General features: G+C 55.7%; 2 protein-coding genes across 2 annotated transcripts; both read right to left on the bottom strand.

The window, feature by feature from the left end:
- Window positions 1–748: 748 nt before the first annotated feature.
- On the bottom strand, window positions 749–4,834 carry SLC35B1 (solute carrier family 35 member B1). Its single transcript, XM_086477933.1, has 9 exons — window positions 4,725–4,834; window positions 4,424–4,527; window positions 4,046–4,176; window positions 3,482–3,512; window positions 3,132–3,289; window positions 2,660–2,786; window positions 1,877–1,983; window positions 1,452–1,605; window positions 749–1,129 (listed from the first exon to the last, which is right to left on the bottom strand). The coding sequence occupies exons 1-9, from the start codon at window positions 4,832–4,834 to the stop codon at window positions 1,077–1,079; spliced, it is 975 nt and encodes a 324-aa protein (XP_086334059.1). The 3' UTR covers window positions 749–1,076.
- An 858-nt stretch (window positions 4,835–5,692) lies between these two features.
- FAM117A (family with sequence similarity 117 member A) lies at window positions 5,693–26,719 on the bottom strand. The gene is made up of 8 exons (XM_086478179.1): window positions 26,605–26,719; window positions 13,730–13,896; window positions 10,121–10,216; window positions 9,462–9,575; window positions 8,990–9,124; window positions 8,274–8,496; window positions 7,799–7,919; window positions 5,693–7,313 (listed from the first exon to the last, which is right to left on the bottom strand). The coding sequence occupies exons 1-8, from the start codon at window positions 26,717–26,719 to the stop codon at window positions 6,974–6,976; spliced, it is 1,311 nt and encodes a 436-aa protein (XP_086334305.1). The 3' UTR covers window positions 5,693–6,973.
- Between the last annotated feature and the right edge of the window lie 571 nt (window positions 26,720–27,290).

Below are 27,290 nucleotides of genomic sequence, written 5' to 3'. Positions count from 1 at the left end.
GGAAGCAGGGGATGGAGAGAGAGAGAGAGAGAGAGAGAGAGAGAGAGAGAGACTTCCAACAGCCGCTCAGGAAAGAGATCAAGATCCCATCTGGAGGGGCAAAAGGCCAAAGCCACCGAACAGATGGAGACCAAGCGACAGCTGGTAGAAACATGCTTTCATGTGTAAAGTTTGCTCTTTGGAGAATTTTTGCTCTCCAACTCTGAAGGCATCATTATGATAATAACTCCTCCCCGTACAACACTGGGGAGCCAGCCTGCGCTCAGGAGCGGGTGGTCGCAAGCTCGCCGTGATGGTGCTTAATTAACAAGGGCCCTTTCAACACTTCGAAGCTGCTGTCGCACAACCTTGGCACGGTTTTAGCAGCAGAGGGTCCTGTTCCTCCATCAGCAGGGGGGGGATGAAAAGAATTAATTTGGGCCCCACTGGTTAAACAGGTCTCCTGTAAACTCTTACATACGCCAAGAGCTGCTTCTCCTTCAGAAGGGCTGGGATGAAGGATACAATGCGTCGTGGTGTTTAGACATCTTACCCTAAGGGAAGAACGTCCAACTGGTTGCTCCATCAACTCAGTGATGGAAAAAATCATACAATCAGTCAGAAGAAGGGGCTGTCTTCAGCACGGGCCTTTAATCCTGGGATCTTTTTTCCAGGCCACACCAAAGAACTAAAGGAATTCTAAGACCAGCCCTCTCCTTGGAGAGCACGGTTTCTCCCCAAGATCAGCCAACAACACTGAAACTGAAGGTCTGGAAGAGTGGCCATTGTCTCTTTTTCTTTAATAAAGATATGAACTGTTTTTTCTTGTTAAGGCAAGAATATCATCCTGCTGCTAGGATCTAGTAATGCAGCTTTGATTACAGAAAAAAGAAAAAAAAAGAAAAAAGCACTTAATTACAGATAAAACTAAAGTATTACACTTTTAAGACAATTTAGAATTAAAAAACTAAAACAACAAAAAAAAATCCAAACACTCTCCTTCTGATTACCTATCCTGAGTCCAGTTTCAAAACAGATTTTGAGGTACAAGACAATAAATTAAAAGTTCATTCCAACTGCAGAGATCAACCATTTCCTCAATGCGACGTCTTCTTTACTCCCTTTCCAAATTTGGCATCGAGTCCAAGGCCTGCAAAGAGACAAAATAATCCATGTGCACGGGAAATTTCGTCCTATTCTTCAAACACAACGCAAGGAACTCGGTGAAAAATCAGCTTAACGGCACCCATTTACGGACGGCCACTCAGAGGCAGCGACCTGCTAGACCTGGTAGAGGTCACGTTCCCCCTTCCCGCGCTGCTGAGGTCACTAACACGCTCTCCCATCGAGAGCGTCCCAATACAATACAGATCTTTCGGACCAGCATCGTCCGTTAGCTCTCCCCTCGCTGCGTACCCTCTCTGCTCAAGCAACCAGGGGAGAGGCCGCGGGCGTTCGCTGCCCAGACTTACCCAAGAACACCAGGACCGTCCCCACCCACTGCATCGTGCTGATGGGATTGGCAAACAGGATGACGGACGCTAAAATGGTGAAGAACTTGCGGGTTGTGGTGATGATGGAACAAGTCAGAGGTCCGAAGTACACCACCGTCATGAAAATAAAACTCTGTAAACACCAAACAGACGCCTTTTGTCACTCTGACTGGAAAAAGTACAACACAAAAGTGTTTTCAGATGAACCGTGATCGAGCTACGGCCGAAAGAATCTTATTTCAGACTCAGGTTATTTGCTTACAAACTTAAACCAGTTTTATCCGCAGGCAGCCGAAAGCAAGCACCACCCAAAGCACCAGAAAGCGAGACAGCCTCACTCCGCCGTCTCCCAGCCGGGCAACCGCGCCCCCGTGAAGACTGCGGAACGAGGGAAGCGTGGTTACCTGCCCCAGCGCGCTCGTCAGGCCGAAGAGCAGGATGTTGTAAACGATGCTAGGGTAGCGTTCCGTAAAACTCAAGAATTCCCAGAGCTCTCCAGTGAACAGTATCCCTGGAAAAAAGATCAAGGTGAAAAGCACGACTTACGAGCCCAGAGGCAGCCCGAGCCACCGCCGCCTACGCAGGGTGATTTCAGTTTAACCCCACAGGAGCTCCATACGGTGTAAATTCCATACGGTGAAAACCAAAGAGAACAGGAGGAAAAGCGATCACCTTCCTCATGCACGGAAGAAGCAATCGTTAACTGAGATCTAATTCTAGTCCCCAGCAATTAGAAGCTCAACTCCCTAATGGGAGCGAAAGCTGCACTGGTGCGGTTTGCTCCTCTGCCGGCGCAAGAGAGCCCTCGGGTGGAAGCGCGGGCGGCCAGGGCTGGAGCAGAGAGGGCCCCAGAGAGAGGGGAGCCGGCCCCAGAGAGAGGGGAGCCGGCCCCAGAGAGAGGGGAGCCGGCCCCAGAGAGAGGGGAGCTGGCCCGCAGGGGGTCTTGGCTGGCGCGACCAAGCCTTGGGCAGCCGGGCTCTGCGTGCAGCGGTGTCCTCTGGCGGGCACGGGGAGAGCTGCACCGACCACCCCGGCCTCATATACGAATAAAAAAACCCCAAACAAACCCCCAAGTTATTTGCCAAAAGCGTCCCAGGGCCGTTTGAGGAGCAGGACACCGTATCGCCTCCCACAGGGCATCCCATAGCAGCCGGGGAGGGCTGTGGGTTTCGCAGGGTGCTCCTTACCCGCCCCCAGGAACAAGGTGGACCAGAGATTAACGTTCAGCATCATGTGGTTGGAACCCGTCTGGTAGTGAGCTCTCATGTGGTCCTGAGATACACCAGTCAGCCCGTCCAAGGTCAGCGACAGCAGCTGAGGAAAGAGATAAGAGACAGCAAAGAAAAACCCTTCGCTCTTTACTGCTTCTCTATGGGGAAGATCTTGAGCAGTCTCCCCTTTTTTTCACATCCCCATCGCCCACCAAATGGCAATTTTGTGGCCTCAAAACCTATCTAAGAGGGCTGGGCCCGGACTCACGCGCTGATCTCATACCACAGCGTAAGAGGGCACCCTCAAACCCAGGTGTCCTCCTGCGGAAGCGTTTCCACGCCAGCTTTAGGGTACACTTGAGGTACAAAGGACGCAGCCTTATCTGTGATGTCACTGCTCGTTCCTCCTCACCCCCGCCAGGGTTATTTGTGCCTCGGCGGTGCTCACCAGAAGGAGTTCTCCGTAGCCAAAGACGTGGTCATCGCTCCCAGCCCCCTTTTTGGGTTTGTACAGGAAGAGGGCCACTCCTGCGACTATCAAGAGGACGCAGAGGTACTTGGCCGGGGGATACTTCTTCCGCAGCAAAGTCACTCCTAAAAGCATGACTGTAAAGAAGCAACATCACAAACCGCTCCCAAAACCCTCTCGTGGGATTTTAACTCGGCCCAACTGAACAACGCGCAGGCAAAACGCCGCTTGCACGTCCCGCGGCAGAGCGGGCTCCTTCGACAACTGAGGTCCCGGTGGAGGGCACGAGAAATCCACACAAACACAGAAAAACCGTGAAATTTGCTTACCTGGAATGGGCTTACAAGATTTGCCGAGGACCTATAAAAAAAAAAAAAGACCGTATTAACTCCCTGCCTACCATCCCCTGCCTGCTGCGGGAGAGACGGCGGCTATATGAGCGTGACCCTACTGGGTCAGTCCGCCCCGACGCGCCCCTCCAATAAAAACCACAAGATGCTTCAAAAAAAAAAAAAACCAAAAAACAAAAGCAGACAAAAACCCCACCACAGGGCAAGGGCTGCATTAACAGCGAAGGTTTCGCAACCCCTCTCCAGCTCTCCAACATTAGCACCAATTCCCATCATTTCTGGGGATTGCCAATCCCTTTCTGGAACGGTCCGAGCTCTCTTCGCCCCCAGCGCTGACTCAAACACACTGACGCAGCCCCGCAAAAACGCAGCTACGGAAAAATAAGCGTCAAAATCAGTTTCCCTCCACGTCGTTTACACCTGGTAGCTCCCCCAGCACAGCGCCCGTTTCTGGGGTACCCCGCGCGTTGGCGGGGGGGGGGGGGGAGCAGGGTGCTAAGCTCTACGTTGACGCCGCCTCCCCCTCGCCCCCCCTGGCTCCACCTGAGTCGGGTAACTGACGAACTGCAGGGCCGAGTTGCTGGAAACCATCGCGCCCAGATAGGAGAGCGAGCAGGCGGCGTAGAGCCAGCTCCGCGTGCGGTCCGCCTTGACGGCGTCGAAAAAACGGATCACTGGAAGGAAGACAAAGAAGAAGAAAAGTCAGGAGAGGCGCGAACAGCCGCCGCCGCCGCCACCACCGCGCAGCACCTTACGAACGGCTCCAGAAAGGCGAGGGACAAGCGACGGCGACGCTGGGCTGGCAGAGCGGTGCCGACCGTCCCGCCCAACGGGTACAGACCGTGGCGAGCGACCGGCGGCCGAGCTTCCCGGGCAGCGGAGCCCCCGGGCCCAGCCGGCAGCTCCCCAGCCCCGACTTACGGAGCTTGGCGAAGGCGGCGTTGATCACGCACTGGATGAACACCAGGGTCAGGGCGTACTTGAACTTCTCCTGCTTCGCGCCTTCCCCGTACCGTCCCCGAGTGCTGCAAAAGCGGGACGCGCTCAGACAGCGGCGGGACTCGGCCCGGAGCAGCCTCCCCTCCCCTTCCCCCGGAGCACGGTGAGACACCGGGCGGGTCCCAACGCGGGGAAAGCTCCCCCGGGCCGTGACCCGCAGCGAGGACGGCCGCCCCCGGGGCTGCTCCCCCCCTCCCCGGGGCTCCCGCCCCCCGCCGCTCACATGCTCTCCTGCAGGATCCCATAGTAGAAGTAGCAGGCGAAGACGCCCAGGAAGCAGACAGGCAGGCGGAGGCGCTCGGGCAGCGCGAAGCCGTTCGCGCTCGCTCCCATGGCGGCGGCGCGACCGCTCAGCGCCGGGGCCACGTCCAGCACCACATCCCGCAGCGCGGCCGGTGGCGGCGGCGGCGGAACGGGCGGCCTCATACGCCCGGCCTGCGCCCGCCCGCCGTCCAGGGCCCGCCCGGCCCGGCCCCGCCCGCCCGTCGCGCTGCCGGGCTCGCCATGGGGAGGAGGGGGGCGGGAAAAACGGGGAGCCGGGCAGGACCGGCCGGGAGGGGCGCGTTAAGACCCTTCGGGGACACCCCGGCGCCGTCCCCGCCGCGGCTCGGCCGCGGTCACGGCCACGGGGCTCCCTCCGGGACAGGCAGCGCTCGGGACAGCCCCAGAGTGGGGCCCTTCGCTGAGCGCGGCCCTTGCGGTGACGCAACCTTATGTGGAGAAAGAAGATTGGCTGCGCGACCAGAGGCGGAGCTAACGGGCGGTACCTGGTTGGCGTTCCCGCCGTCGCCTGAGCGACTCGGGCAGCTGCGCGCATGCGTAAAGGGCGGGGCTGACGCCCAGACTCCGCGCAGGTCCCGCCGCCCGCCCCCAGCCCCTGCCCCGGCCGGCGCCAGGCCCCGCGTTTGCGGCCCCGGGAGCTGCCGCACCCGCGGGCTCTGCGCCCCCCCCAGGTCACGTACGCGGGCGTTTCCCCTCCGCCGCCCGAGAGCCGTTCACCGCCGGCGGCCGCGGCTGCTCTGCGGGGCCACCCGAGCCCCAGCGGGGCAGGGTGACACCCCGGCGGCGGCGACACCCCTGCCCGGCCACCGGCCCGGGCCCAGCCTCAAGCTGCGGGTGCTCGTCTGGCCTCTACCGCCGTCTGCTACGTTCTCCCCCGGTTCTTCCGTGTATTAAAAGCCCCAGAAGCGCTTCAGATGCCTGAAATATTTATTTTATTTCCTTTTCACTGGCAACACCAGCATCTGCAAAAAAATACCCCCTCTAAACACAAGACAAGAACTCCAAAGCTAACGTTCCTCCTTTAAGCTTTGCAATACATACATAAAATACAAACTTCAAACAGCTGCAAAAATAGTGTCTTTGGAAGAAAATAGAGTTTCTACATCAGATACGAGAAAACAGGCTTCTTCAGTACAACCCAGAGCCTTTGCGACAGAACACAAAGTCAAACGCTTCTGGGGTCGAGAGGCTTTACAATCCGCGTCCCCCCGTTACCGCTTCACTCAAGGCATCACGCTGGGACAGCGGCGGGGGGGGGGGAGGCTCTGCACACCCAGCCCAGCCCGCAGCGGGGTCCCAAACCCCCCCCCCCCGGGGAGCCAGCCCCAGACAGGGTGGGGAGCAGCGGCAGTTTCTCTACAGCAGCAACCTCCCCCCAGCCCCACGTCGAGCAGGGACCTCCGTGCCGGTTTTCGCTTCCATCCCCCCCCCCCCGGCAGCACAGTGTGACGCCCCCAAACCCTCTGCCCACGCACGGGGAAACCAGAGAGGCCGCTGCTGCCTCAAGCGCCGCCTTCGCCCTCACTCCCACGAGCTCTGCAGAGCGTAGGGCCCTGGAAGCCGGTGTCCCATCCCCTGCCCCCTCTCCCCGTGTAGCACGGCCTTCTCAAAGCTCCAGGCTTGTTTCAAGGGGGGGGGGAAGGGGTCCAGGGGAGGCAGGGGCAGGGATCCGCCGCTCTCCAGCCCTCTCTGGGCTCCGTCTTAACAGTGCAGGTACGCAGCATCGTCTGCTCCAGTACAGCAAGGGCAGCCGTCCCACAGCCCCCTCTGCCCCCTTCCCGCTCCCCAGGGGTTCAGCGATCCCCGACAGCCGCAGGGGCGAGGGGTGCGAAGGAAGCCCTAACCCGAATTCTCCCAGCTCAGCCTCATTCACAGAGCCCTGGAGCACGAGTTTGCCTCAGCTCCCCGGCCGCTCTTCCCCCAGGGAAACAATCACACAGGAAACAAAGACAATTCAACACAGGAAAGTGCTTTGAATGGGGGAGGCTCGGAGAAACAACCCTCTCCAGCAGCGGGGAGTCCCGTGGCACGCTGTACTTCACAGTTTCTATCATCCTCGGAGGAAGCCTGCAGCGGTTCCCAATCCCAAGGCTGTCACATCCCACCTTCAAGGCACTAATCTCTCCCCAGGCTGGCAGAGACACACGGAGGAGCCAGAGCTGCTGCGGCTGGCTTGCTTTCCCAAAGGCTTCACACCACGAGAGAGCTGTGGAAGACAACGCTCTCCTCCGGTTGGCCGCGCTTCCAGTGTTCGTAATTCAGCGAAGGAGACTTGGACACCTCGCTGAAGCCATCGACCGCAGCGTCCTTCCGCACCCCGAGGAACGGGGTGGGGGCTGGGGGCTGGCAGGAGGCAAACGTGCCCGTGCCAGGGTTGGAAGAAGCTGGGAAGCCCCTGAAGAGGAAACCGACGTTTGGGAAGAGCGGCTTCACCAGGCTGACGGGGCAGAAGGCAGAACCGGTGGGGTTGAAGTGCACTTTGTTCTTATCGGGGCAGGAAGGCTGAAATGGCTGGTCAGGGCCGGGGGAGCTGAAGGAGAGAGACAGAGCGGACACCGTGAGGAACGGACACTCCCAAGGGCAGCCACAAGGGAAAACACCCGGAGTCGCGCGCTCGTCGACGAGCCTGACCAAAAGCTGAACTGCCTCTGCGAGCAGGAGCACTCTTCAGAGGGGCAGGAAGAGCCTGGTTTGGTTTGGAAGCGCCCTTATTTGGAGGAGAACCACCTCTTCTCCTCAAGAGGCTCTGCTGGCTGAGAAAAACCTACTGCCTGGGACTCACGAGAACCTTCCGAGCGTGGCTGAGGGTCAACAACGCAGCTTTCGGCTCCTCTCACCAGGGCCTCAGCAGCCACGTTTTGTTGGGAGCTTTTCCTAGAGGCTGCTCCTCCCCCTTAGCACGGGAGGGGTGGCAACGGCAGCAACAGACCCCTCAGCTGCCCCCACCCCGGCATCCTCCCACAGGGCCAACCTCCCACGAGTTCCCTCCCACCACCACCAACTCCTCAGACTTACGAAGCTTCTTCGAAGGCCCGGACCTTCTCACACCCCTCGGGAGGTTCCCGTTTGAACATGTAGCTGTGGTTGGGTCGAGGAGAAGAAGCAAAGGCCAGGACTGGTGAAGGGCTGCCATCCTCTAGTAAGGAAGAAAAGATTTTGAGAAATTTTTAGAAGAATCCAACAGCCCTAACCCAACGTTCTTTTAGACCCCGGGGCTGCAGGCTACAACACCCCAAAGCTGCGGCACTTTATCTGTGTAGTTCCCAGCTTGCGCCCTCCATCTTGTACTGGAAACCAACCACCTGGAGGGTAGTTACTGGAGCTTTAAAAGTCCAGTACAGTTTCGCCAAACTGACTGGGACCCTCTCTCCCATCTCAGCTGCAGCTTCCAACCCAGCAGGCAGACGGGGGGGAGCCGCCGCACCGAGGTGTTCGTAGCGCTGGCCCCCTTTGTCTCCCCCGCCCTCCCAGCCCCTTTTTCGGCCTTTACCTTTCTCCTTCGGGTCCGGCTGCCCCTCGTCTGCCGCAGAGGAGGGCTCGTCTGCTGCCAGTCTCACCGGGGTGTGCGGGGAAAGGCGGAGAGGCACGGAAGGGGAAGGAGAAAGAGAGAGGCTGCTGCAGCTGCCGCTGCTGGGCTCCAGAGTCAGGGACGCATCTCCCGAGCCCCTCTGGGCAGGCGCTGGTGCCCTGTGGCCATCTGGGACATCCAGTATCTAGGGAGGGAGCGAGAAACCCCTGTCACCAGTGAAAGGGGTTTAACAGCGGCCATCTACAGAGAGCAGCTGCTTGGGGTGCTGGATCAGGAACAGGCAGAGCCTCCACTTGAGGGAACGTTCTGCGACCAGAAGGACATCGGCCCTTCCGTATCCTGCAAGGCACTTCAGTTCCTGAGCCGTCTGGGGTCACTTCTACACCTGCCCAGCACAAAGCAGCCTCTGGATGCCAGTCTGAGTGTCTCAAAGCCATCAGCGAGGTGTCACCTCCCCTGACATTACCACTGGCTGATCTCTCGCAGCACCAGCAAGTTTTCAGGAGGGAAGCCAGCAGCCACTGGACCCCATTTAGACAGTTACATGCCTAGAACGAACTAAAACTAGACACAGAGACGTCCCCCCGGCCAAGAAACAGCTACGGGCAGTGTCTTTAGAGGAAAGGATTTCCAAGACCACCCAGAAGATTCAGAGCAATCTCGTGACCGCCGCTTACCCGCAAAAGCTCTTCATCTCCCGGCTCCCTCACAAACGCCTCCTCCAGTTCCTGGTTTAGCCCTTCCAGGCTCCTGTGCAAGCAGGGGCTGAGCCTCAAAATGGGAGATGGCGAAATGAAGCCTGAAGGAGAGTCCTGTAACAATGGAGAATCCGGGAAGTTGAGAGTCACATCTGCACCAACTCGGCAGTTCCAGCCCGTTCCCGGAGCTCTCCAGGGCTCAGGCAGAGCCTTCCCGGAGGCTGGCAGGAGAAGACGGACAGCAGAGTCCCGTCAACTCACCAAGTGCAGAGCAAAGCACAGGGGCGCGGTGAAGAGGTGGGAGAAGAGGAGGAAAAAAAAAAGAAAATTCTCCCTTCTCAGGCACGAGAGCAGAAGTCCGAGAACAGCTTGGACACCCGCCCAAAGGAGCCTGCTCTCCACCTCCCCGGGACGCACGGCGACAGCAGAGCGGGGCGAGATGCGAACGTACCCTGAGCGATCCAAGGACAGCGTGGTCTCCCTGGAGCGGGGAGCTCTTCTCCTTCTCTTTGCCACTTCTGCCATTTAGCTTCGTTCGCTGGAGCTGCTGCTTCAGTTTGGCAATCTGGCAAACAAAGCTTCGGCTACAGAACCAGACAAGCCAACGCACCTCCACCAAAACGGATCGTGCCTCGTCTCCCTCCTCCCCCTCTCTTCCAACCCACAAGGAAGCGCCGAAAGAGAGACGGTTTCCATCGCACAAGCAGCAGCTCCGGCCGCCTCTCAAAGGATGGACCCGAAGGGACTCGCGAGGCCTCGTCACCAACTGCCCCGCTGCGAGGCGGCCGGTGCCCCTCCTCCAGCGGGTCCGGGTTCTCCTCCGCCTGCGGAGCGTTAGGAGCCAGGCCCCGCAGAACCCGCGTACGCCGCAACACCGACGAGCAACGCGCCGCCTCTCAGCGCCCCGACTTTCCAGCAGCCGCCCGCTAGAGGAAGCCAACGAGATCAGCCTTCGGTTGAACCACAGAGCGGCAGGGATGAGAACAAGGGCTACGGTCTCATCTTCCACAGCATCCTGTCCTCCCGCTCCCCTCCCACGCAAGCAGGAGCCTCCTGGACATTAGCAACGCACACAGATCTTGCTCAAGCAGTGGGAGCGGTCTGGTTTACCTCTCGGCGGTGATCTGTGCTACCCCAAGAAGCAGAACGCTTGTGAGCACTGGAGCTGGCTTTCCCCGCTTCCGCGTCATGCCAGGACACCGGAGTCTGAAGTGATGAGAAACACGGCTGAGAATCATCACAACATTTTTCGGGTTTAGAGACTGGTGGTCGAGTCCCGAGAGCAAGTGATCAAGCGCTGCCCCTTCGCAGTCCTGTTCCAGTCTCCCCCCGTTAACACAACGCTCAGCAACGCGCGCTAACGCGGAGCCGCCTATTTATATTTGCCAAAACAACGTCATTTTGGCCAGATTCGTGCCTATCAGGAAACCGGACCTCACAGACCCACACGGCCAGAGCCCTGCCCAGAAGTCAGTGGCTTAATCACCACGAGTACCTGGCAAGATAAAGGGCACCAAACCATTTACTCCGGAGAAACAACCGCAACCGCCCCCTGCGCTGCTCGCCCGGGCTCCCGGCCGCCGAACGGTGACGCAGGGTTTCAGGCACTCGTTGTACAAAGCAGCGTTACCGAGAGGAAAAGCCTCACCCAACTGTGAGAACACACAACTCGCTGCTGAGACCTCAGGCTCCCGTATCGGAGTTCAAAGGCGTAACCCAAAGCAGAGCTTGGCCTTGCAGAGCGGCGGCGGCTGCCGGAGCCGCTGGCAGAACCCAGCTGCCTCTCCAGCTCACGTCCCTCCGCCTGCAGGGCTGGCGGTTCTCAGCTGACTCTCTTCAGGCAGAAAACCAGCCTCAGCACCACGTTACTCAGCTGCTTTCCAAGCAACAGCCACATTTGGAGTATCAATGGCCATCAGAGAGGGCTGTTAATCTGATCAGCAAAGGGTGTGAACTTCCTTCCACTGAACTCAGCCCTCTCGGCAGAGACTCCGGGATCGGAACGGTCCCAAGGCACATCGTTTTCGAGACCGGCCATCATTTTTTCCCCCCAACATCACATTTCGGTGCCTCTCCAAAGGCTCACCCTGTGTCGCTGCTGCCTGCCATTTCTGTGGGAGGCTTTGGACGATACTTCCCTCCTCCATCCTCAGCCACAGGCTGCCAGAAGGTGCAAGGGCCTGAGAACGGTTCCCCTCCAAGCAGCTTAACTGATCTCCCCAGAGGCTACTGCAAGAACAGCAGCTGTTTTCAGCAACCCTGTTGAGTCACTGGGATGAGAGAAGCCTCTTCTCTCAAAACAGGTTTTTACATTTATTTAAACCAAAGGAACAAGGCAAGTTACCTAGAGAGGGACCAGGTTTCCCTTCTGTAAAGGCATACAGGCGATTCCCGGGCAGAAATCCAACCCTCTCCTGACTGAAGAGGCTCTGAATGAAAAAAGGAACCCCCTCCTTACACACACCACTGTAAGCAGAGCACACTCCGTTCCCTACAGCTAAAGCCATTTGGTGTCCAGGTCTCCGTTCCGCCACGCCTGTAAGCGGCAGGCATCGAGGCACCAAGTTTCCTACCCGATTTACAGCGTCCAGGGGGTTTGAGAGAAGAAATCTGTTCAGCCTGACCCACTGCTCTGCTGTCCCGCTAAGCTCAGAGCGGCGGGGGGCAGCCGTCCCCGTCCTACCCCCGCCCCACGCCGGAGCCGAGGAACAGACCAACGCGCCAGGAAATTCTACAGCAAAGAGCGACCTCGCGGCCGCGGCACACGGCACGTCTGATCTCGCTTCCTACCTCAAATGGTCTCTCCTGAACAACTCAAACATCATTATTTGGCCGTTAGCCCAAAACATTGTGTCATTTTCTATCCCAGCAGATCACGTACGTAAGGAAGCTGAGGAGAAGAGGCAAAGGTCTAAGAGGCCAGACCGCAGCCCCGTCCCACAGCACCGCAAGAAGCTGAACTCCAGCTGCTACAACAGCCCTGCTTTGCAGGACACGAGGGAAACGCTCCTCAAAGTCACTGGAAGCCTCCCGAGCCCTGCCTGGGAAGTCACTTACTGCAGCCTCTTGCTGCGGCACCGGCGCTCACAAAAAACTAGGGCCTAAAAAGGAAGAAAAGAGGCTGTTTGCGAGAGGAAGGCCTGAAAACGAAAAGCACACGGGCGTCCCAGCTCTCGCAGGCGGACTGTCAAGGCAGAAGGAAGTTACAGAACCTTTTGTACCCACTGTGGCAAAACCGCTTCCTCAGAGAAAAAAAAAAAAGAGAGAAAAAAAAAAACCCACTTTGCGCAGCGAGATAAAGCCACCAGCTCCAATCGTGTACAGCGCTGCCGTCCTCACCCCCACACCGAGCACCTGCAGTTCTATCTCTCCCTCAACCACCCCGCGATAGCAGATCTAGCGAGCTCTGCAGAACAGCTGATCAGCACCTGAAGGAGGAGGGAAGAAAACATGTCCTGGCTGGCAGAGGAGGTCCCGAGTTTGAGAACTATTAATCCTGAAAACATGGAAGGAGCTGCAGCGTCCTGGAGGTTACGACGAGGAACGTTTTGTTAACACACGGGGCGGTCTAGAATCGAGGACTTTATTCCCGGCTTTTGACAGCCAAGTCGTTTGACACACAGAGAGGCTGGTGTGCCAAACAGCAGAGACCACCCCTGTGCCACAGGCACGTTGCCAGGTAAAATTAGCGTTTGCAAGACACTCGAAGGCTGACAGACTGCAGCCCACCTGGCCTATTCGCTGCAGAGAGGAGCGAGCAACTCCACGCTCAGCAGAGTCTGAATTAACAGAGTGGTATCTCCCATTCCAGGAAGGAGGAGGCACCCCCTCTTCTCCAAGCCTTTCCCCAAAAGGGCCACGTGCAAGAAAAGCTAATTAGCCCCAAACCACTGGGGTTCAAGCGCTCCCACCGCTGCTGCTGAAGACAGAAAGGAAGAGTGTGCTTCCCTGACTCAGAAATAAAGTTGGACAAATTCTTTCCCTTCCTTTCCAGCACGCCCTCTGCCCTCAGCAGCGCTCCTGGGCACTGGGACTGAAACAAAAGCAGGCAAGAAAAGGACAATGGAAGTTGGAAGCCAATTGAGAATTTCCTGCAAACAGCCCAGTAATAAATTGTTGAATAGCAAAGATCAAACAGGGAGTTAACAGAGACTGAACCGTGCTACATAAACGACTTGTTAAGTACCCGGATGCTCTTATCCTCCTGAATTCTTTCACCTCTGCAGATAGGCAGGCGCTATTCGCCGCCATACAGCAATATTTACAGGTTGCTAAGAGTTCCTCGAGGTCTGGAGCTTTTCCATTCTCCGGTAGAGCTGCGCTGCTCGTGCTAGCGAGGAGCACCCCTGACTCCTCGCGGCGTGTGGCATGCAGCCCGCCAGCGTTATATAAGGGCTTGGCCCACGACTGCAAGCCAGGGGAAAAAAGGAAAAAAAAAAAAGAAGGTAGCGTTGAGCCAGTTCTGGAGAAGAAAGCCAGAGGCCATCTGCCTCCAAACAAGGCCAAGGAAATTCTAACTCTGCACCAAAGTGGAATTAATTGAAGCTGAAGCAAAAGAGGAAAAAAAAAAAACCCCAACAAAAACCTTCCTAGAAAGTTGCAGCTGGGCGGATGGAAATTTAATGCCTTCCCTTTCACCCCCAGTTTACACAGCTCGTTTCAGTTCTGCAACCCTCTCCCGGCCCAGAGTCTTCCAGGGCAGTCTGCTGGCATTCATACCTGGGTGGCTTTGTCGTTCATGCACGAAGTGGAAGCTCCTTCGGCGTCCCTTGGCCACTGTCCCAACAGGTACGAGCCCACGATGGTGTCCAGCGACGAGGTGCGCCGCACACGGGGCTGCCGGGGCCGGCAGGTCTTCTCAACAGCAGCAGCACAGGGCACGCTAGCTAGACACGGGCGGGAAAGAAAGAAAATTCAACTTCCAAAGCCAAGATTCAGCAACAAATCTCACAATTAACCAGCCCGCATCCCTTGCAAAGAGCACAAGTGACCCAGCACACGCTGCCCGGAGAAGTCCATTTATTTTTCGGAAACAGAGTCCTATTGCCCAGCGAGTTCCCGCTCTCCCAGCAGCGGCGGCTCTTCCCTGCCCAGGCCACGCTGCTGCCCAGCCTCAGCGCAGGCAGGTTTTGCTGCTATCGAAAACAGAAACCCCACTTCAACAGTGGGCCAGTGGGGGATGGAGTGCCCCCTGCGCCTCCCTCCTCGCCCCTCTGCAGGGCCGCAGTCACGCTTATCTCCCCGAGACCGCTCCTCGAGAAGCAGAGATTTTATTGCAGACCTGAAGTGGCTGCTTGAAGCCATTGATTAGACATTCCAGTCTAAGTCGAGGGAGCTGCTACACAACGAAATACTCGGCCTGTCCACGTCGCTTTTGCACGAGCCCTGGAGGAAAAACCCCACCACTACGCTGCTGGTCAGGCCGGGTTTCTCACTAGCTGGAGCACGACGCTTAGTTGGAGAATCCAGGGTCTGACCCAGGGTAAGAGCAGCTCAGCCTCCCCCAAGGAAGCACGTTATTGCTCACTTCCAGCTTCAAGGAGGCCAAGAGAACGTCTGCAAAGTTTGGGATCCTCCAGCGGGACGAGGTGAGCACTCGGGGGGGGGGTGGGGGGGTCAGCAGGCGCGTGTATTCATTCAGCAAAGACCAGAAAGGGACGTTCACTGTCGTAACCCACGGCTGGCAGGGCCCAAGCTGGCAGCCGTGAGACGGCCGCGCTGCCCGTTCAGCCACTGCTTTTTGCAGCAGTAGCCACAAACAGCGGCGGCAACGCTTCGTGAGGAAGACTGTGTGTCAGCAAGGGCGCGCACCAGCGCAGCCCCACGGCAAGGACGGAGAGCCAGGAGTCCCTCTTGGCGGGCTCCGGCAAGGGGAGACGGACAGCACGTGCTTTGCTGGGCCCTCTCCGATTCCTCCGTCGCATCCCGGCCGGCTCCAAACTCGATGGGATCAACGCACGGCCCGTGGGCAGGCAGCGCAGCTGCCCTCTTCTGCAGCCCTGTCGTCACCCTCGCAGCTGAAAAAAGGTGTTACGGCCAAAACCGAGAAGGGAGCAAGAAAAAGGCAAGTTGAAGCCAGCAGGGAAGTTGGCATTTCATCTTGATTAGACATGCAAATTACCACGCACATTAGAACCAGCCCCGTGGCCTCCTGGCAAGCTATGAAGGCCACGCACAGCTCTGCGCTCCAGGTGCTTTGTGTACAGACATTCTCTTCTTCCTCCCCAAAACGAGGGCACGGCAGGCAGGTAGTGAGTTAACCACACTAAAACCAGCGTTAAACTGTTACCACTACGGTGTGCTTGCCAAATACCTCCGTACGCACGGGCGCTGCGGCGCCCACCGCGGGCTGAGACCGTTCCAGGGATGTGGCCGGTTAAATACTTCTGTTTCTACCAGCTAAAATACCATTTGAGCAGGAGAATTCGAGTTGTAGGTGAGAAAAGGGTAGGAACAAAAAGCCACACGGGAGGGCAAGAGAAGCATTAGTCCTTGCACGACAGCCACACCTCGCACGGTCCACACTGGATCAAAGGCTGATTGTGTCGGGTCCAGCTGGCATTTCGAGGCACACTCCCCGCTCCCGACAGTTAGCCGTAAGGCAGCTCCCACTAACTCTAATTTAGAAACTCATTAGTATTTGCAGCTTCCTCTTCAGCGCCTCATTGCCCCCACAGGCCATGGTACTCGCATCTCCATCACGCAGGACTTCAGCCGCCTCTTCCTCCCGCGCTGCTCTCCCCCAGCGGGCTGCTGGCACGAGCCCCGAACGCTGCTGCAACAGGGCAGCCCCTCTCCCACGCTGCTTCGAGAGCACACGGCCCCCTTTCCGAGCTCTCAAGAGGCCCCCTTCGATCTAAGCACCGCATCCAGAGGGACTGGGGTCACCTTCGTACTCCAAACCTTCGACAGGGCAACACAGAACCGGCCTGAAAGGACCTCGAGGACAGACATGACCCAGAGCAGGAGACGTGGTCTCCGACGGTGACAGGCGCATCAGCTGTGTATGGCGGACACACACCCAAAGCTCTTCATGTACCAACAGCCAGAACTGTTGTTCCTTTTCACCAAGTACAACCCGGCTACCGAACAATTCAGTTGGTTTTTGAGAAGCTCCGAGGGCCGGGGGCGGCCAGGAGGGGCCGGGGTGCTGCCAGGAGGGGCCGGGGTGCTGCCAGGAGGGGCCGGGGTGCTGCCAGGAGGGGCCGGGGTGCTGCCAGGAGGGGCCGGGGTGCTGCCAGGAGGGGCGCCCCTCCTCACGGTGCAAAGGCTGCGTGCGCAGCGTAGCGTTTCGGGCACACGGAGGAGGGTGTGGGAGAGGCACCGGGGCAGGGTGGAGCGTCCTGTTTACAGCTCCGTGCTATTATCATCCCTCACACCGAGCCTGCACAGCTGCCACCTGGCCACGAGCTCTGGAGCTGGTCCAAGCCCGCTCCGCAGCTGAGAAGAGTCAGGTTGTGGCACTTTTACTTTTCCATGTGACAGTAAAGCTGCTGCAGATAACAGAACCGTTGCCGTATCTCCAGGAGCCATTTGGCTGCCTCCAGTTGCTGCCCGAGACTTTCACGCAGCCACGAGTCAGAGACTGGTGCAACGCATGTGGTTAAGAGTAGGAAGTTTTCAGTACGGGAGCTCTAGATTTGCCGGGTCCCCAGCCTTTCCCAACCACAACAACATCAGGGAGCTCAGAGCTTCCTAAACTGTCTCTCTAGGCCAGCCAATCTCTGCCTCTAAAAAGAGAAAATGAGTCTTCAGTAAACTCTTCAAACTTTCCAGGGTCATTTTTCCACAAAGCATACTTACAGCCGAGTCAGAAAACCAATGGCAAGCAAACCCAAAGTTCCCATTACTGCTTGCTTCAGAGTTGTACAATTTTCTTCCTTCCCTCTCCTGATTTCACCCTGGGGAAACCGACCCTTTATTATCAGAAGAACGTTTAGAAATGTAGGGACATGCTGTTCAGACCCTGACATTTTTGGAAGTGTGCCCCTGCAAGGGTCTGTCTTAAAGCAGCACGAAATAACAGTCCGTGTTTAAGTGCCATCAGCTTTCGGGTTAACCACGGCACGACGGGCCGAGGTTTCACCGCGCAGGGAAGCTTCCCCTGCATCCCGTAACATCCCGGCACACCCAGCGGGTTCGGATGGGCTTTTCACTTCCTTGGCTCCAGCAGGAGTTGAAAGCTTTCCCGAGAGAATTTGTCGGGGAGAGTTTAGCTGAGATGGAACTTTGGTGACTCTGTCAGTAACCAATTTATGCAAGTGTCTTCCACCCCAGTCCAACCGAAATTACCGCTGATCATTTAAGTTCTGTATCAGCTTCCCCCATCCATACCCTGCAGCGCTCTTTACAACACACCATCTCATTCAGACGATGCTCCTGATTTGGGCGACGGGGGCAGTAAGAAAACATAAACGCCCGAGTTGAATTTCTCATGGGCCTCTCCAACCACAGCGGGACCTTGTGACACAGAAACATCTCCTTCAGACAAAATATTCTCACCAAACCAGGCTGCTGGATGCCTATCAGCGTCCCCTGCTGCACCCCAGCACCGCTTCCTTCATCTTTCCCACCTTCCTAGGCAACCCAGCTGCGAGATCTCGATACAAAACCCTTGGGTTTTTGCACAGCAGCCACTCGGACACAGCCCAAGCAGAAGGGACGCCACGCTGGCATTGCTGCGGGGCTCCCAGGGCAGGAGCTCCTACGGCAGAAAGCAAAGCTGTGCTGCCGGGCACCACCCGAGCACCGTACGATCCTCTCGAGGGCTGCGCTGCTGCCTAGGGAGCTCCAGCCCTGACCGACGGCGTTGGGGCAGAGCAGGCCTCGGCCACAGCATCGCCCTGAGCTCGCTGGCTCCCATCCGAGGCTGGTGCACAGCAGCAAAGCCAGCTGTCCCTTCTCTTCTCGCTTTCAAAATGTAACTGGACAAGAGACACGGGCGGGACTTGCAAGAGCAGCCATCCACAAACCACGTCAGGGAATCACACTCCACCTAACCTCACTCTGCAAGATGGTACTTGAGCAGAAGATGTGTCTCCTCCGAGGTCAAAAACCACTTGAACCGGGCATTTCCAGTGCAGTGCCGAGGAGCAGAAGTGTTAGTGAGATAAAAATCAAAACCTGAAGCTTCACCATGACGACCCATTTAAATCTCATTTCGATTTCTCTGCAGTTTCATCATGGCGAATCAAGTTACTCAACAGGTCGTCACCAAGGACAAAAAAAAATCCTCAGCAGCAAGCAAGCTTCAGAAATACATCCTCCGTTTTGAACTTCCTTATTTTTTCCAGATGGAGCAGGTAAAGTCCTGACTGCTGCACTGAGGAAACCCAACGGGATCGGTTGGTTTTGAACAGTCCCAATCTTTAACACAGCAAAGGCTAAAAACCTTTCCAGGGAAAGAACTGCTTTTTCCCAGCATCCTGCCTTCCCTGCAGCCTCTCTGCGCTCAGAAGAGACGTGAAGATTTAAGAAACCACGCTTGCAACCATCGCAGTCAGCCCAGGCGCTTCCTCGTGGCACACCAAAGCGCTGCTATTGCGTGCTGCTTCTGCAAAAGCGCTCCCGGAGAGGATCTTAATCTAGCACACAATCTGAAAGGAAGGCAGGATTAGGCAAGGAGTAAATGCTTTTGCTCTGGCAATCCCAGAAAGCCTAAAAGGAGATGAACAGGCAGTTTTACTTGTTCGTAATGAAATTTAAAATGCCATCTTAGTACGCTACAGAGGTCTGCAAGCGTGCTAGAGAAGAGAAGCATTTCACAGGAATTCACAGCACGGTCGGAGCCAGCTACCAAGACAGGAACGAAGGCAAGACCAAGAGCTGGAGAGGAGCTGGGATGGAAGTTCACAGAAGCTGGAGAGAAAAAGGATATCCTCGTCACTTAAAAAGACTGGTCTGTAGCTGCCTTTGTGGAGGAGACAAGGGGAAGATCTCAAGCTTTAAGGAGAAATGGAGCAGGAGATCCAGAGAAGTCTGGCAGAACGCGCTTACCCAAGGCACCACAAGACAGGCAAGGCTATAACCCCGCGCCGTCTGCAGGGCCTCCACCAAAACCCCACCAGAAAAGGGAGCCGAGCAGGGACGCAGAGATCTCCAGTCCAAGCCAGGCAGCGGGATGGCTACAAGCAACCTTCGCAGGCTGGAGCCGGGCTGCAGTTTCTAGGAAAAGAAAAACCTCGCTTTATCCCAAAAGCGGGAAAGGAAAGTTATGTTCAGTAGTAATGCAACAGGGCAGGAGAATGCAGTAAAGACAACCAGTTGCAATTGATACTACAGGTAGAGAAAAAGAGCCATTTGGACATCAAGGGGCTTCAAAGAGGAGAATGAATGTGGAATTTATAGCAGAACAAGCAGCCGTGACCTACGGAACCCTCAGCTGCTCCTGCAGAGTTACCGCGTCCACAGCAGTAACTTGTGGCACCAGGTCTTTTCACACCAAGCCTCTGCAAAGGAAGCAATCTACATCTCTCTCAGTATATAAATTATCATGTCTTTGCCTTTAAAGAAGATTTACAACGGAAGGGAAATTCACAGCCATGCCAGGATGGGATCTCACAGCTCTTTGCTCGTTTCAGTAAACATTCATACAGAAATGCAAAACCCCCAGAGCGCTGAAATCCGCTGCACCTTCCGGTGAAGAGGCAGAAGCTGTGGTTCAACCACACTGCCCCTCCTGACTCTTGCTCAAACTGTACGCACCCAGCCCACGGCACCCCAAAAAGTACCCGCTGTTCCCAAAGCGCAGCCCTCTGCGAAACCCCACAAGAACCTTCCTCCGCTTCAGCGCTGGCCCGGCACAGAAAGGAACAACCCACCGAGAGAGGGGCCATCAGGAAAGCCAAAAACCCAAGAGCAAAGAGGATACAGCACCAGGCTGGGGAGCTGGATTCCCACCCGATACACCCCAGCCATGACTCGTCCCACAGGCTTCGCTGAACCGGCCCCGAGGGCTTCACAACCGGCCCGGGGAGCACAAGGGAAGAAATTCCAGGCTTTGTCATCGCTCCCCTGGTTACGAGCTGCGTTCAGAGTGCAGCTGGAGAGAGCTGCCCAAAGGATGCAGCATCTGCAGAGATCATTGAAGGAAATTAACAGGGGACACCAGCAGTTCAAGCTGTCCTTTTTTTTGGATGCAGACACTGTTAAACAGCAACTCCCTCCAACACAGCTCAAGGCCTGAAGCTGAACACCCAGCTGACGGGAGGAAAAGAGCTGAACTCTTCACCTTTAACTTAATTCTTTCAAAGTTCGTTTTCCAAGTGATAAAACAAGAATTTCAACATCCTCAAAGTCTCTGTTTGAAGGGCACATTTCCTAAATCGAGCCTGATGCATGGCACCACTTTGGTGGGATCTTCAAGCGAGCCCATCCCTGACCCACTGGGACAGGCTGGGAGTGCTTCTGGACTGGCTTTACACTCTGAAATTTAAGTAAGAACTAGGAAAAAAAACAGATGGGCAGGCAGCCTCTCAGGAACACTAAGAGTGGTTAAGAAACAAGCAAAAACTTGTTCAAACATTAGATCTTTAGGACTTGTTCACTCCGATCCTGGAGAATACGGATGACTAAGGAGCTACCAAGATCACCCATGTCATCCATATCAGAAGAGTGAAACCCAAACAACGAAGACAGAGCTGTGGGTTTGGGATTTTTTTTTTTCCCCTTTTTTGTTAACCCTACTTAAATCAACTCCTGATAAGCATCCAGGAATCAAGATCCCTGCAAAAGGCAGGGTGCTCACTCTCAAGAGGAGAAACCTTCAATTCTCAAGCCCTTGGAAGTCTTCCAGTACAGATAAAACAGCAAAATGAAAACAGAGTGAGACATCTTTGATACTGCTACAGCTACAGACAAGGGGGAAAACAAGGAAAGAAGGTTTCCTGTTCTTTATACACATATACCTACGAAAATCACATCAAGGCTCCATGACAAGCCACCCTCCCATTCTCACAGCCATCTTTACGGCTCGGTGCAGTCAAGCCATCTGCCTGGAGGGCCCGACATGAAGCTACTGAAACAACTTCTCAGCAAGGAAAAAAAGTCATTTAAAAAAGAAAACCATCCCATCATCTGATATACCTTGTGATTATCCTCCTGGTGCCGTTTCTAGCCGGGAAGCAGGATACCAAAGCCAGCGGCAGCTCAGCGTTACGGCATTACGCGCAGCAGCCTCAGGCTCAAGCGCGCCAGGAACCATTCACACTCGGTCACTCCTGTTCCCGAACGCTTCCAGCCTGCGAGGCCGGCACACAAGCTGGGAGAAACTGAGGCACGGGGAGGAGAAGCAGCTCGCCCAGAGTCACGCGGCCGGCTCCAGGCAAGCACGGAAACAATTATCTCCCGTTATTTTCAAAGAACGGGCCAACCCCACAACCGGCTTCGATATTGTCCTCGTTTCCTGCGCAGTCAGCCCAGGTGGTTTGAACAGCAGCGCCACAAGCTTAATTTTTAATGCAAAAAGGCCTGTTTAGTATAGATTCCAAGCGGGAGGATTTTTACGGGCTCAACGCTGTTGGTCTTTCTTGGAGCTCTTTCCTCTACAACTGGGAGCCCCAGTGAATCAGCACGGTCGTCTTCAACCGCAGGAGCCGTGAGGGAAGTGCCAAGATCAGCTCGGCGTAGTCCACGCTGCCATTTGCGCAGTATTTCAACACCCAGGCTTTGCATAAAGAGAACTCGCTGCACTCCGGTGCTCGACATTGTTTCTCTCACAGGGTCAGGCCAAGTTACTTGTTTTTTGTCAGACAGTCAAATGTTTACCCCACCTGGAACAGAACTGCTGCTTCTCTGCACAACCAGGTGCCCAGGCTCCTTCAGTTCTCTACTCGCCCAATAAACGTTGAAAACTCTGCTACGGTCCATGCAATTGCGTTAGACAAACCCCAGCTGAAAGAAAGATTCACGAACGAAAAATCCATTCAGGGCAAACGGACCTGAGAGCTCCCTAGTTCCTCTGGAGCATTCTGCTCTGGAAGGGACAGCTCAAACCGCTCAGTCCCATCCCTTCCCCCTGCAAACTTGTTTTTAAATGTCATCTCCAGTGTTTTAAAGCAGGGAAAAACTTGTCTCACCCACAGAATGTCAACACAAGTCAAGATTAGTTATAGATGTGTCCTTTGTTTCGCCTTTCCCACACCCGTATCCAGAGGCTAACAAACTGGGAGCAGCAAGTTTAGATTGGAGGCATGATCTGCATCAGCTGAGGACTGCAATACCATGAATGGGCTCCAATTACTGTGCCAGAAACTCGTTCTACATTAAACAAAGCCACCTGCAAGGCTTTGCCTCCAAACCTGAGCCACGCATTGTATTCAGCTGCGCCTCGCACAAAGACCGACTTGATTCCACAGGACAGAGGCAGGATTCTTCCTGGCTAGTCCAACAGCAGGACACCTTCACGATTTTTCCCATCCCTCAACCAGTCCCTACATGACTATTTTTCCCCATTACAGCTCCCTACCTGTGCTTAACCCTTTCATTCCAGCAGCCTGCTTACCCACAGCAAAACCCTAAAGGCAAAGGCAGAATTACTTAGTAGTGATGAATCCTGAAATTTGGAAATGCAAAGCTTGTCGAAGCAGCTGCTGTGCAGCAGCACAGTTTTCCCATGACAGTACTCTGCGCCCCTGCTTGAGGGTTTTCATTCCTCTTTTGGAGAGTTTGTCCCAGCCGAGCTGCTCCTTCTCCTGCGATAACCCTTCTCTAAGACGGGCTTTTCCACCTTCAAGCTGGGTACAGGACCCAAACAGCACGACCCTGGGTGTCTTTGTTCATTTGCTTAAGCACCCCCTGAAAAACTACAGGTGTTAAAATGTGTAAAAGAAAACTCAAGAGCAGACACCACAAACGTCTGGACCACTATGTCCCATCCCTCAGGACACAAACCCCCCACCAGATACCAACTGCTAAAGCAAACAGTAAGGCCTGAAGCACTTAAGATATTCAGCTTGTAAGACTGAGGGGGGGAGGAGGAGACCCCCACACTTGTAGCAAAGGAAAGAAGCAGAGAAAGACACTGAACAGCTCTGCTGTGTCACTACCACGCAGGCAGCGATCCCACAGCACTTCCGAGTGGTAAACAGGCATTTTTATTCCTAAAGAAACATTTGCATTTTGCTAAACAAGCCCTCAGACAGTATTGCCTATGAATAGTGCCCCACTCGTCTGCCTCTACAACATACAGCAGGCACGGGTTTAATTCAGATACCAAATAAAGGTATTTGGCAGTCTGCTCACTTAGTCTCTCTAGCAGGATCCACACAGCAAAAACAACTGGACATCTCAAAACCAGGCAAGTTCAGCAGGCAAGCAACAAAATCCCATCGAGATGAGTCAGCTCAGCCAACAGTAACTTCCTGAAAAGCTAAAAGGCACCACAGAGTTCTGGGGTTGTAGGGGTGGTGGTGGGAAAACTGGCCAATTTCTCTGAATCCTGGTGAAGAAAGACTGTCACCAGAGCTTTGGTTTCATGTGGGTTAACGTGAAACACGTGAAGTGCAAGACACAGGTCTTGTCAAAGCCATTCATGAAACCCCCAAATCCACCCCACAGGTGCCCAGGGGAAGATTTCCATCTCTGCACCTCACTGTTGTCGCCCCCCCGTGCCACGCTCTCACTGATATACAGGCGGCATTGGAAGGCAGACAGGCACTTACCCCTTCTCCTCCCAAGAAACCTACTCCAACACCATTCGCAACAGCAGTTGGGCGGTGGGTAACTCCCTGGAGGTGCAGCTGTTCCTCCCATCTTGCCCCCTGCACCTTTAGCGAGGAGTGCACCGAAGGAGTCTGCTCAACCAGGGACACAGCACACGACTTTGCTTTTCCACCGTATTCCATCTTCTCCCTCTCTGGGCACGAAGCCATCCAGATGACCACTTACCCACTCGTGTTCACAAACTGCTACAATTCACCAACGGGTCTGCAAATTAAAATTTGAGCTGCAGTTTAAATAACCCCATTTTTTCCTAGCACCCTACTGAAAAAAAAGGCATAAAGGCTTCTTGGTGTCTTGCTTGAGAAAATCAGGTTTCAGACCTGCAATGCCTGACGAGGACTGGGGTTAGACACTCGAAGGCAGCGGTCTCGGGGAGGCCGAAGGCTGGATCCAAGCATGGAAACCTTCCAACCAGCACGTGCTTCCCTGTGGGCTTTGGAGGAACAACTGAGGCCACAAACAGCACGAGCGTTGCCGGTAACCGACTTCAAAGTCTCCACAAAGCTCATCCCACCCCAGAGGACGTGTAACCTCACTTTGAGCACCTGCGGAGCTCTGGCTGCCCCAGCAGCAGCTAACCCAGCGTAAAGGGATGCAAGAGGGATGGCTCCGGCCCGCACCTGAAGAGGATCAAACACTAACAGGTTACCTGCCTCACCACATCACTGAAGAGATAAGGAATTTTCTGTTAAAAAAAATAAATCATTGATCCAAATGACACACATCAGATTCATCGCTAAAGTCCCGACATCTTGGATTTCTAAGCAGCAAGTCAAGTCCTTTTAAAATATTCTTAGACCTCCTTCCTGGCATCCACCAGCTCTGGCTCTTCCTTTTAACAGAAGCCCTTTGAGAGACTCAGCAGCTGCTCCTCAGCTCAATGGGATCCTCTATTATCAGAGCAGCTGCAGGATCAGACCCCGGATCACTCTGCACCTCTTCTCCTCAAACCCCAAGCCAGAACCACAGAGATCCCCAGCGGCCACGCAATTCAGAACGCCAGCAGAGTCAAACGAGGAAAGGTGCGATAAAAGCAACACATTTCCACGCTGAGCTCCCAAAAGGCCGAAGCAAAAAATGTCAGATTATGAATTACCAGGGTACCCGGTTTTGGTTCAGCCCTGCCAGTTTGCCTCCACAGCTCCCACACACGCAGGGAGCAAACTGGAGCTCACAGAGAGCAGTGAGGCAGAGAGCAATGGAAATTTCAACACTTCCAAAACTGTAGATGAAATTACTATGATCAAGAGGAACATTCAAGTTCCTAAAGCCTGAACAGTGAGGCACAGAGCCAGGAAGAAATGAAGACCAGCAATTCTGGTTCATCTCAGCGAAGCTCCAGCTGTTTTGCCCTCAGAAAGCCACGTGGTATTCACCACACTTTGGAGCAGGTACCGTACAGAGCTCTAACCCAACCACGAGCTCGCAGGCAGCCTGGCTCTCCTTTCTTTGAGATGTGCTTTATTTTCTTTCTAACATCTGAAGCTACTGAGTAATTGCCCTATTAACAGCGACTTCACCTCGATTTCGGCATACTGCTGAGAGGGAAGGAGAGACTAGCACTCAAAAGAATTTATTTCATTAACTTGTTTCAAGTGGAAATCGAGCAAAAAGCTTTTTAATAGCTTCTCTGATCAATATCAACCCTGCCAGTGGCAGAAACGACTGTAAGTCTCAAGTAGTGAAACGCAGGACACTTGAGGAAGGGCCATTAATTCTCACTGTAGGGCGGGCTGCGGCACTGCCCTCTGCAAAGCAGATTAAGTAGCCGCTGCATTCAACGAGAGAGGAGCAGCCCCCTGAACAGATGCCACCAAGATCAGCTGGCCCAGAGCTTGACAAATACTCCTCTCTGTCCATTTAATCTTACATTTAACCCAAAAAAGTGTTTCATTGCTCTTTTAATACTTCTTGAGATAACGAACAGCCAAGCAAAAACCCAACATCCAAGAGCAGTCCCACGAACAGCCAAAAGTAACACGTACGTAAAGAAAAGCCAGAAACTATTATTAGGTCGCCAAAAAGTTATATTTAAATAAGCATTCCTGAAGCGGGCAGAAAAACCTCAGTAATGCAATTAGGGACAAACTGCCATTAGCGCCAATCAAACTATTGCTCCTTTATCAGGCCAGATCAGCTGCATAAAACACAGGGTTCAGATTTTTTTTTTTTTTTCATGAAACCACCTCCAAATTGGCAACTCCTTGCCACGGGAGACCGCAAGCAGCGACACGTCCTACCCGCAAGGAGGCCAGCGCCCAAGGGAGCTCGGTTGACCCCACGGGGCCAGAGATCAAAGCTCACCCCTCGCGTGTGTGACCACGGCCCACGGGCAGCATTTGACACGGCTCGGCTGTTCCGGGGCCGCGTCCCGTGGTTGGAAGTTTCCCTTCGCTCGTTGTATTTGGTGTCGTGCCCCCTCCTCCCGCCCCCCCCGTTTCGTTTTCCCCCCTCCTCTGCCCTCGGTTCTCTCATTTCTCTTTCGCTTCCACCCACGCAGCATCAATTAGGTGAAGCCTCCCGAGCACACGGTAGTTTTCGCTAATCCCGGCACTGCCTCCGCAGCCCCCGGGCGGGACGGGGGAGGTGTCGGCGAGCACAGCACCGGGACCTCCCGCTGCAGGGGCCGAGGCGGAGCCGCGCTCGGCCCCATCCCAGCTGTCGGGGCCCCCGGGCGAAGTGGCGCTCCCCGGCGGGGGCACGCTGCGGAGCGGTTCGCATCAGGACCGGCCACTGGGAACCGGCGGAGCGGCTCTTGGTGCCGGTTCGGAACCCCACCCCGAGCCCTCCCGCCGCCCCCGGTGCCCCGGCCGGGTGCGGGGGACACGCGGGTTCCCCCGGCACCGGGGGTACCCGCCTCCTCCTGCCGTTACCTGCCCGGCCCCCGTCTCCGCGGCGCTGCTGGAGTTGGAAGGGGACGGTGGCGCGGAGCGGCTGGAGCCCCCCCGCCCCGCCGCGGCAGCAGGAGGCGCCGCCCGCCCCCGCCATGCCCGGCCCGCCCGCGCCGCCGCCGCACTGAGCCCACGGCGCCGCCGCCGCCGCTTATCAGCGCGGCGGGGGCGGGGCCCACGGGAGGAGCCCGGCCGCCATTGGGTACCCACAGCGAAACGACCCGCCTTCCTTCACGGAAGCCAATGAGAGCTCTCTGCAAGCTCCTCCCCCGCACGCGCTGTGCCCGTGCCCAATCAGAACTGCGTCCACCCTTAACAGACGTCAACCCTCGCGCCAGAGCCAATCACAGAGGGAAGAGACGCTCAGGCCCTGCCCTCTCTCCCTCCCCCCTAGCTGCTGCAGAACCAATTACCACACGGGAAAGCCAAGAAACGCCCACTCTACTGCAGGGGAACCAATCGCCAGCTTCCTCTACCGCCCCGCCCCTTCCCCGCGAAGACTAATCAGAGACGCCCGGCCGTGTCACGTGGGCGGGCCCGGTTTCTCTTTCACCTTGGCAGGGAGGCACCGGGGGGGGGGGACCCGGCCCAGGCCCCGCCACTTCCCGCCCCCCGCCTCACCCCGGGACCCGGCGGCAGCGGGAAGCACCAGGCCCGGCCAGGCCTTT

Source organism: Leptosomus discolor, chromosome 25 (assembly GCF_034619465.1).
Source record: "Leptosomus discolor isolate bLepDis1 chromosome 25, bLepDis1.hap2, whole genome shotgun sequence".
NCBI lineage: Eukaryota > Metazoa > Chordata > Aves > Leptosomiformes > Leptosomidae > Leptosomus > Leptosomus discolor.
This window is presented reverse-complemented; position numbering and strand designations above follow the sequence as displayed.

What these genes read in the sequence shown, in the direction of transcription:
- FAM117A (XM_086478179.1), bottom strand. Translation starts at nt 26,719, where the DNA reads ATGGCGGGGGCGGGCGGCGCCTCCTGCTGCCGCGGCGGGGCGGGGGGG. An exon ending in GCCGGACCCGAAGGAGAAAG is followed by an intron (nt 7,920 to 8,273) that starts GTAAAGGCCGAA and finishes CTTCCTTACTAG; the next exon opens with AGGATGGCAGCCCTTCACCA. An exon ending in CGGGCCTTCGAAGAAGCTTC is followed by an intron (nt 7,314 to 7,798) that starts GTAAGTCTGAGG and finishes TCTCTCCTTCAG; the next exon opens with CTCCCCCGGCCCTGACCAGC.
- SLC35B1 (XM_086477933.1), bottom strand. Translation starts at nt 4,834, where the DNA reads ATGGGAGCGAGCGCGAACGGCTTCGCGCTGCCCGAGCGCCTCCGCCTG. An exon ending in GGGATCCTGCAGGAGAGCAT is followed by an intron (nt 4,528 to 4,724) that starts GTGAGCGGCGGG and finishes CCGCTTTTGCAG; the next exon opens with CACTCGGGGACGGTACGGGG. An exon ending in CGCCGCCTTCGCCAAGCTCC is followed by an intron (nt 4,177 to 4,423) that starts GTAAGTCGGGGC and finishes TCTTCCTTCCAG; the next exon opens with TGATCCGTTTTTTCGACGCC.